Source organism: Urocitellus parryii, chromosome 12, assembly GCF_045843805.1.
Source record: "Urocitellus parryii isolate mUroPar1 chromosome 12, mUroPar1.hap1, whole genome shotgun sequence".
Classification (NCBI taxonomy): domain Eukaryota; kingdom Metazoa; phylum Chordata; class Mammalia; order Rodentia; family Sciuridae; genus Urocitellus; species Urocitellus parryii.
This window is the reverse complement of record NC_135542.1, coordinates 10,048,427-10,058,676: the sequence shown is the minus strand read 5'-3', so window position 1 is coordinate 10,058,676 and position 10,250 is coordinate 10,048,427. Positions and strand designations below refer to the sequence as shown.

General features: G+C 50.9%; 1 protein-coding gene across 1 annotated transcript; it reads right to left on the bottom strand.

Moving 5' to 3' along the window:
- Nucleotides 1–1,380: 1,380 nt before the first annotated feature.
- On the bottom strand, nt 1,381–5,006 carry LOC144249562 (ral guanine nucleotide dissociation stimulator-like). Its single transcript, XM_077791675.1, has 4 exons — nt 4,944–5,006; nt 4,661–4,777; nt 3,572–3,686; nt 1,381–1,654 (listed from the first exon to the last, which is right to left on the bottom strand). The coding sequence occupies exons 1-4, from the start codon at nt 5,001–5,003 to the stop codon at nt 1,449–1,451; spliced, it is 498 nt and encodes a 165-aa protein (XP_077647801.1). The 5' UTR covers nt 5,004–5,006; the 3' UTR covers nt 1,381–1,448.
- Nucleotides 5,007–10,250: the final 5,244 nt, after the last annotated feature.

The following is a 10,250-nucleotide window of genomic DNA, read 5'->3' as shown; positions in this document are numbered from 1 at the left end:
AAAGAAGAAAATAAGGTCAAGTAGAGGAAGCCCATTTTCACAGGAAAAAATCCCCCAGTGAAAAGCATCAGAATAGATACCAAGAAAAATACCAACAAAAACAGTGTGCTCCCACTATGTATCTACTCAACATGCAAAAGTTAGAAAGCTAGATAATACAATCCTGGCCACAGGTAGAGCTATGCAGAGGAGCCACCTGGCAGTGCTTAGTCAAAGAAGTAAACATGTACACTTTGACCTAGAAATTCCACCTGTGTGTAAACCAGGCGGTGCTTAAGCAGTTTCACAAGGGGACATGCACAGGGAAATTTATCCTCAGGTTCTTATAGAGTTGTCTGTGCTTACAGGGAGTTGATGGTTGTCAAGATGCCCACAGCTGCGAAAGTCAAAAGCTAAAAAAATAATAGATGCCAACCTGGATATATTAATAATCCCGTACCTATGATCACCTTCATAAGGTAGCTTCCCAACTTCTGTGTGGAAGTGTGTTTCTCCTTGGCCCTTACACTGTTGTGGAGACCACTAGGAGTTCAGCTTTGTGCAGGATCATCTGACCTGGACTTTTTGCAAGACCTGTACAGCCCTCACACATGCTCAGATGCTACAGGACTTTTCAGACCAGTCCAGACAACAGTAGGCATCCATTCATTGTCTGCACTCTACAGATTCCTAGATGCACGACATTCATTACCATCAAATGCAGAATTTTCATCAAAAACTAATATATATATCATTCCAATCTGAATCAAGAAAATCGGAAATATCCCCAAATCCAAAGAGTGGATCCCCATTGTGATGCTACAAGTTGAAAATCCCACAGCTGACCTCATGGGATGGTTCACAGTCAAAAGACAGCTGCATGAAAAATATTACATGACCTTCCTGCTATGTGAAAAGTGGCATGTGAAGTACACATGCATGTCTTCCTCAGACATGGGTTCATTTCGAAGGCACCTTGTGCAATTGAAAATACTCCCTCCAAAAGGGGAGAAATCAGAACCATGTCTCCAAAGTATTTCAGCAGAGACCAACTCCATCTGTCTATCTATCTCTCAGTGAGTGTGTGTGCTCTTGTGTGTGTTTGTGTGTCTTTGTTTGTGTTTGTACCATCATAGCTGATACTTCATTGCCCCCATTGGAAAACTGACTCAGATAATGCCATCTGCCAAACTCCTAAAAACCAAAGTTCTTGCTGATAGAATGAAACATTCCTTCCTGTTGGTTTGGATGTGTCCTTTAGGAATCACTGCTACATTTAGTATACTCAAATCATCACAGTAGATCAGGTAACAAAAACATATATATTTTAAAATAATAATATATTAATGGAAACAACAAATACAGGATAGAGTAACAACTGTGTTACTAAACAAGGTCAAGGACAATGGCAAACTATAGATTCAAACTTTGAAGAAAATAGTAATCAATGTAAATATTCCTGGGCTGCCTCAGCCCCGCCCAGGCACACAGCAGCAGAATGGTTTTGCAAGCATCCTCAGGAGGGCTGGAGCCTTCTTTCCAGGACGAGAGGGAGGTTGAGGCTGGATCCACCCATCATTCTTTTGGGAGAGGCTCCTTTTCCTCAGCACAAAGTTGGATTTTTTGTGAGGATTCTTGGCATAAAATACGTTGGCCTCTGCTGGAATCCTCAGCTCTGGGGAGAGAGGGGTGTACAAAAAGAAGGTGGCACTCAGGAGGTGCTCCCTAGGACACGCCAACATCTGAGAGCCTGTGCCAGAAAAGGCCAGAGCCACACACCTGAGAGCTCTCCAATTCAGCACCAATACCAACAAAGACAGCCTCCACAGTCCTCCCTGAGGAAGAACTAGGCAGAGCACTTCAACAGACCTAATGTCTGTTCCTACCAAAGGCTTTGGACTCCAGAATATCTCAGGTCCTCTTGCATCTGCCAAAGCACACCACTAGGGTTGGCATCTGAAATCTCCCACAAAAGGCTCCTGTGCCGAAGATTCAGTCCCCACGTGAGCCATCTTCATAGGTGGGTTTGGAGGGAAGCATTGGATGGTGAGTGCTCTGATGTCAACATGAAATTCTCATTCAAGATGAATACACTACTGGGGGGTGGGAGGGACTGGAAGAAAGGTTGAGCATGGTTGGAGGAAGACCTAAACAGGGTTGTGCCCTGGGCAACAGTACCTTGTTCCTGTTGGCTCCACTGAATCCTCATTCTCCAAGTAGAGGTCCTCCCTCTCCATCTTTCTCTCTCTCCCTCTCTGCCAGCCTCGTTCTCTCTCTCCCAGTCTATGCCTTTGTGGCAAGGGCTGAGGAGCTCTCCACTGCCACACACTAGAGCTTTATGGACAGCCTCAGTGCACAACCAAAGAGAAAGCTATGAAACCCAGAGAAAAGGCCTAGGATTCCTCCTCTGAGTTATTTTCCTCAAGTATGGCCACAGTGAGGACAGGCTGACCAGCACGGATACCACGTTAGAGCCATGCTTCTGCGTTGGTGGAGCCCGCCTCCATGTGAACCAGGCTTCTGAGAATGGAGGCCACATTCCAAATACTGCCCTACTGAGAACAATGGTTCCAAAGACCAGCAAAGGGACTGCTTCCCTCCAACATGGTGTATGGCCCAGTGGTGCCATGACCCCGAGTGGGGGAATACAACAGCCGCTTCTCCTTCCTCTGAACATGTGTTTCCTGTCGCCCTCCTCTAACCTAGAGCCTGTTCTCCATCCCTTCTGGGTTGGATGTGGAGATCTCTGCTATGAATTTCTTAGGCTACCAAGGCCCCAGGCAGACTTCCTCTTCCATAGACTCTACTAACCTAACAGTAGGTTAAGATAGGAGACAAGTGATCCTAGAACTCATAGGGATGGTGGTCTTCAGGGTACATAGGCTGGGATAATGGCTGCTGTGGTGTTTGGCTCACAAAAACCAACCAACCAACCAACAAAAAAGCGCTGGCATTATTATCAGATGAGCTCTGTGGCTAAGTGCTCAGGAAGCCCTCATCTGACTTTAGTTAGGGATCACAACCTGGCTATTGTGATCACTCCTTGCCTAGTGGACTCAGGTGCGTAAGACCATGGAATTTATGCAAAAACAGATGATTCAGGCTGTCTCCCAGGCTGTGTTTTCTTCCCAATTTCATCCTGTTACTGCTTGCTAGAATCCTGGCAATGCTCTGCCCAGGCAGTGGTTTTTTGGTCACACAGAAGGCTTTCAATAGTACTGCTTCAGTCCACAAAATGCCAGTTCCCTCTTTAGCCCATGCATTCCCATGTTCCTTTGAAACCACTCCTATCCCAGACCATGAAAACATACTGCTCCTGGAGAGAGGCTTTCCTCCTCACTCCTCAAAGATGTCAGCTTTGGATGCCTGTTCATGTCCAGGGGAGGGCACCTGGTGGGGAGCCGCAATATCCACTGGGGTATACTATTGGACCTCAAGACCTTCCACCAGCAGAAGTGCAGTTGGCTTTGTGCACGAACCCAACACACCTGTTGGAGTGTTCTTGGGGGTCAGAGACTACTCTTTGTTGCTAAGAGTTGACCTGAGTCCACATCCTGACCCTTGCTCTCTGCTATCTGATTGTCTCACTTACTCTGACGGCGAGAGATGATTTGGCCCAGCTCATAATCCTCTGGATTCTCCTCAGTAAGGAAGTGTAGGTCCAGGGCGCTGCGGATGACAACAGGAGCCCTATCCTGGCAGGTCACCTGGAGCAGCATGGGAGACAGGCCTTCAGGAAATGGGCCTTGAAGTGACTACTCAAGGACAGTGGGCAGGGGCATTCTGGAGGCACCTCCGCTCTAAATACAAGTGCAACACCCATGACCCTACTACCTGAGGCTGACCTCCTGCTCATCGTGTGGGCTCTTCCCACAGGCTACTAGCCCAATCCTTGTACATAGGACTTCCTGGGCCTGCCATTGCTCTTTGTGGAGCTGCACTCCTCTCGGAGTGAAAGGACCCCACTACCTGCATACAGATGCAATCTCATCCCACAAGTTGGGAGGAATGGGACAATAGCCTCCAAGATCCCAGGTATGCCCGAGGATGCAGGCGGCATTGGGAATGGCCTAGGCACAAAACCTAGAGGCTTTGGTCTGGATTGCCAGGGCCAAAAACAGACCCAGGAACATGACCACACACAGGAGTGCTGAAAGATAGCCACGAGAGCTCCTGGCCTCCAGAGGCTCAGTGCTGGCTGGGATGTAGGAGGGCACCTCATCCGGCAAGGGTGGTCATTGGGTTACCTGGACATTTAGTGTGCTTGCTCCACATCCATATCGACTCTGCAGAGAGACTCTCTCAGCTCCTTGTTCAAGGAACACGGAGAACCTCACACTGCTGTCCTCCTCCATAGACGTCAGCATCCCATACAAGGGAACCTGCAACCTAGTTCCTGTCCTATTCTCATCTGTCACCCATACCTGTCCCTGCCCTTCTGGACTGCATGCTGCCACCTGACACACAGACTCCCTCAGACATGGCAGTGGACAAGCTGCTGCACTCGCTCATCTCAGCTCCAGCCCTTCACACTGACCTCTCCCTTCTTGATTCCCATCTATCCTCCTGATCATCCAGAAGCTCCAAATTCAAGAGGGCATGAGTAGTCCATGGTATTGGACCAGTGTCTGCTCCCCACCCAGGTGTAAGCACCACGGGACACCCCTGCTCCCAGGCTTACCAGAACACTCTTGGCCATCTCTGGACTTTGTGTTTCTAAGTGGACACGAATTAAGCAGGTGTCTCCCACCTGCTTGTGGGAAAGCGGCCTGGAGGACTTGCAGGTTGATTCTGAGAACTGTGGGGGATGGAACATCAGCAAACCCAGAAACAGAAAGCCACCCCAGACTGTCAGTTGGCTCTATGGGCTTCCAGCAAATATGTCCAGGTGCTGAGGCTTCTTATTTCCTCAGGTCGGAGTGGAATGGCAGCACATGCACAGCTTGAATAAGGTAGGTGTTTACCTCCTTTCCCTTGACCTGGGGGCGTTTCCTCACGATGAAATATTGTACTCCCAGATTCATGGACAGACACACGAGTGAGTGGTCAGAGACCTTGATTTCTGCAGAGCGAAGTGGAGAGAATTGTTAGGTGGCACTCAAGGATTATGCCACAAAACACCCACAACCCCTGAGAGTCTCCGCCAGGCCCATCACACTTTGGTATTTTGGGGCCAAGGCCCACTTTCTCTTGGCTGTCAGTTATCCTGAGCCCACTGTGGATCATGTCTCCCCACTGTCTGATTGTCCTACTTACTCTCATCCTCAGACATCATATACAGCAGCTCAAAGTTGTCCACATCCTCATGCTGCAACAAATTTTGGTCCAAGGCCCTGCGGATGAGGCTTGTCACCGTCTCCTGAAAGGTCACCTGGATCAGGGTGGGACAAATGTCATCAGAGAATGGCTTTTAGAAGAGCTACCCAGAAGACTGTGGTCAAACATTCAGGAGAAATCTCAGCTACATATACAAGGGCACAATCTTGTTATCCTGCTACCTGAGTGTGTCCTCCATATACCACCTGGGTTCTTGCAATGTGCTACTAGAACAATCCTGGTACAAATATCTGCCTGTACCTGCCATCTCCCCTCCCCCTGGGGAGCCACATTCCACTCATGTCAAAGGACCAAACTGCCTATGCACAGACACACTCTCATCTCACTGAGATGAGAGCAATGGGCCAGGGATCTGCGCACCAAGTGTGATCTGGGATGCAGGCTGCCTTTGTGGGTGGAAGAGGCAGATGCACTGAAAATTTGGGTCCTGACTGCCACGACACAAAACAGACTCAGATACAAGAGTGTGCACTTGAGTGCTTCATGATAGCTTTGAGAGGCCCTGGCCTCTGGAAGCTCGGTGCGGGTCTGGTTGTAATGATGTACTTGACTCAGCACTGGCAGTCACTGAACATGTCTCCTCTGCAGCTGGACACCTGCAGCATTAGCGTGTCTACTGCACATCCATAGAAATTCTGCCAAGAACCCCTTTAGCTCCGCATTTACATACATGCAAAGCCTAACATTCCGAAGCTTTGGCATGACCCCCCAGGTGATCCCGACCCCAAATTCCTACACCTAGTCATGCTAAGGAGGTTCTCTTCCCTGCCACCAGGAACACATCCCCTCCTACACATGTGACAAGTCACTGCCACCTCCTCTGCTCCAACTTCACTCATTGAGAATACCAAGTTCTAGGCACTGCAGCCTGCACCCTGGACATATCTCTGCCTTCATCTGTCCACAGCACTTCCGTCTGCACTTCTGGCCTGCAAAACCCACAATACACAGGCCCACTCACCACGGAAGCTGGACATAGCTGATGCTCTCCCTCCTCAGGTCAAGCCCTTAAGACGGACCTCTCTCTTCTCTATTTCCCACCATAGCCCTGGGGTTGGCTGTGTCTCCTGCCTTCCACTGTGTGGACACCCAGGAGGCAGCCCTGCTGTCGGGCTTACCGGGATGCGCTTTGTCTCCCTCAGGCTCTGTCCCTCTAGGAGGACGTGAACAACGCGGCTGTCTTCCACCTGCTCGCTGGAGTGAAGCAGTGAGGAGCTGCTACTGGTGACTTTTCTCATGCAGCACTCATTGCTTTGGGTGGCCTGGGGCAATGATCCTGCAGCCACTGCAGAGCTGCTGCTCACAGCTGCTGGGGTCCTGGATGCCACTGCCACAGAAGGTTCCAAGAACTGTGGGGGATGACAACATCAGCAAAGCCCAGCAACTGCACCCCACCCAGCCTGGCAGTTGGCTCTGTGGGCATTCTACAACATCCATCCAGAACCTGAGGTTCTTGTCCCCTTGGAGGATGTGGAGTGGCACCAGGAGTAAAGACTGAAGAAGGTGGCTGTTTACCTCCTTTGGTTTGACCTTCAACGACTTGCTGGCATCTGTTTCTCGAAGAAGAAAGTCGTAATGCACTCCTCCAATCAGGCCGTGATATACTTTCGCATCAGCAGGGACCCTCAGCTCTGGAAAGGCAGGGGCAGAGGCGTGGTAGGTGACACTCAAGGAATACACTACCCAACATCCCCCACAACTGAGAGCCTCTGCCAGCTCAGGTCTCACACACAGACCTGAGAGCCCCCGAATCCAGCTTCTGTTCCACCAAACACTCCCCACTGATTAATCCCTGAGGACCCTCTATGCACAGGAGGTCCACTACAGGAACACCTTTCAAGGAAATAGCCCCTTGTACCCCAGTACCTCTTAGTTCACGTTGGACCCATCAAAGAGAAACAGCTAGACTTTGTATCTGGATTGGTCCCCAAAGACTCATGTGTTGAAGGTTTTCTCCCCACTGCAGCAATGATCACAGGTGGGTTTGGGGAAAAGCACTTGATGGTGGGTGCCTCCACCTTGACAGTGGACTCATCTACTCATACAGGGCTACACTAATTGGAGGGGTATGGTTTGGAGGTGTGTTGAGGTACTTAGGTACTCACCCCGGTCCGCCTGGCTCTCAGGCTCTGCCTGGCTTGATCTGCCATCTTCAACCTGGGCCAGCAGGTGGTGTGCTTGGTGCTCCAGGTTAAAGCCACTCAGGAGGAGCCACATGTACGGCAGCAGCTGCTGCAGACTCAGAGAGCCTGGAGGCTGATGGGAAGCCTCGGAGTAGAAGTTCACCCAGGTCCCCAGGAAGGAAGATGAGGCACTGTGGGGAGGCAGGTGTGGAGTCAGCAAAACCCTGGCCTTGCCTTCGCCACGGCCTCCAGAGCAAACCTCTGACCCTACCCTCCTGAACCGTCCCTGGTTCTGAACACACCAGTCCACCTCAGGCAAGACACAGTGGCTGTACAGGCAGGGTCAGGACAGGTCGCTACAGGCAAAGAACCTTCAACGAAGGAGCGCTAGATCCATGGTTTGACCAGCTCTCCCCTCCTCTGGGCAGGCCTGACACTCTTCTTCCTCTTGGCTACATGCTCTCCAACCTGGAATGCACCTTCTGGGAGTGTCTGTCCTCCTGCCCACTCTTCTCGGGGCTCAAGAGACACCTCCTCCCCTGGCGTGGGCTGCAATGCTACCTCATTCTCTGTGAGCTCTCACTGAGTTCCCCTGAGTAGCGGTGGACCTCTCTTTTCTCATGAGTGCAGACCACATCTCTGTGGCCCTGGGGGAGGACAGGGAGGTGTGGTGTGGGGGGATCCATTATCCCAGGGCCTTCCCCAGAGGACCCTGACTCCACCTACAACTCCCCGCCTTACCCCTCCTACTGTTGAAGCCCCACACCTTACACTGCAGGCAGAAAACTGAATTGGGCAGAGCAGTCTTTCCTCAGCCTTCCCAAGTCAAATCACCTTGCAGGTCCCTATTCTGGAAACAGGAGCCCACCCTCTTGACCCCAAGCCCATTCCATGTTGAAGTTGGTCCAAGGGTCCACCATAGTCACCGAAGAGGACAACGTGCAGTTATGCCTCATGGAGTCAGGGATGCAGTCCCATGGAGGATATGTACTCATGGCACCTGCGGTTTAGGCTGACCCCATGAAAAGGGACACAATGGCAATCATTTGCACCCCATTTTTCACTGAATTATGAAACGTGACTGGAAACGTGTCTTCACACAGTGGGTGCTTTCTCCATGTTCACCAGTGAATGAGCCCAAACTGCTGATTCCCACATATCTCTGGGTGTGGGAGCTGCCATGTCCAAAGCCCCTGTCCAGCTATGTCCCAGCTAGGACGCTCTGTCCCACTATGGAAACTAACATGTCTTTATTAACCCAAAAGTGCTTTTCCCAAGGCCCGAGTTTTGAGACGCCTCTGGCACAGATCTACGTTCTTCACAAAGCCAACATCACACCAGAAAGACCACCTGGCCTCACTGAGTCCACCTGGGAATGAGCTCAGTGCACACCATTGAGCTGTGGTGCCCAGTGTGTGGGGACTGCTCCATGGACCTCTGTGGATCAGCTGGAGTCAGGATGGTTTCTCTGCCTGAGAGGGGAAGTTCACTGCCCTTGCAAGGCTGTGGCAGGCACCTCCAGGACTCCTCCCATTCGGGGCTGACATTCCACTATGAGTGTGGTCCTCTATCTCATTAGGTATCACAAAACTTTGGGTCCCTGAGAGGCACATGGCAGCCCCAAGACAGAGGCATGAGGGGGCTACACACTTGGGCTTGGTGGTCTGGTGCTTACCTTGGGAACAAGAGATCCAGCACCTGCTGGGTGGGGATGAAATCCCAGGAGATTAACCCCATGTTGCTGCTGAACTGTAGGTTCCTCCCACAAATGACAGGCAGGAGCTCATTCCTAAGCTGGTCCTGCCTGTAAGGTTCAAGGCTCTGAACCCTGAAGGGCTCCTCCGTGTTCTGATCATTTTCACCCTGGGTTGGGACCAAGAATGGTGGGTTCAAAATGGAAATGGTGACAAACAGAAAAATGACTTGTGCCAATACACTAGAGTCAAAGCACAATGGGACAGTTCCCATCAGTACAAACACACACACACACACACACACACACACACACACACACACACACACAGAGTCAGAATAGGAGTCCTGGGCCATTCATCAGGGATCAGACTAGAGGGCCTGCTGGGCTCACCTGCCCTGTGCTACTCACTGTTACTCTTGAGCTCCTCTGCGACAATCGCCAGAGGCTCTGGCGTCTAAGATGAAGCCTCACCCAGTGTATCCACAAAAGGGCTAGTTGGCCCCCCTGAGATTCCTGGGAGCCTGAGGCTCGGCATTGTCTGCAACCACAGGAGAACATCCTTCTCCCTCCAGTGGCTCCAACCAAGTGAGCTCGGATGGCTTGGTCAGTGAAGTGGGTGCCTGGATACCAGGGTTCCATGTTCTGTTTGATCCATTGTCAAGGCAATGATGTCATTTCCTGTGCCCATACCTGAGCCTCTTTTCACATAAGACCACTTTCAAAAGCCCTATGGGCTGCTGATTTCTCCTCCATGCCTACCCATCTCAGGTGCGCAGGTGTTCACCAACAACTACCCAAACATCCCCACCAGCATCTGCCCTGCTTGGTGCCACTAGAGTTCCAGCTTGGAGCCTTCAAAAATGCATTCACAACCAGTCCTTCCCTCTCAGCCGCTTTTGGACCCCGGTCCCATCATTGTGCAACTCATGGTGTGCCCAGTCTTTTCTGGAAAGTAGGGTAGCATCTAATCTCTAGGGTTTATTGTGTCTATTGGCCCCTAACACCCTCTATTCTCTCTGAAACCAGAGATGGGACTCACAGGTGGCTAAAGCACAAATGTACAGATGGGACAATCACAAGAAGGGGAGAGACAAAGAATGCACCCTAACTCAATC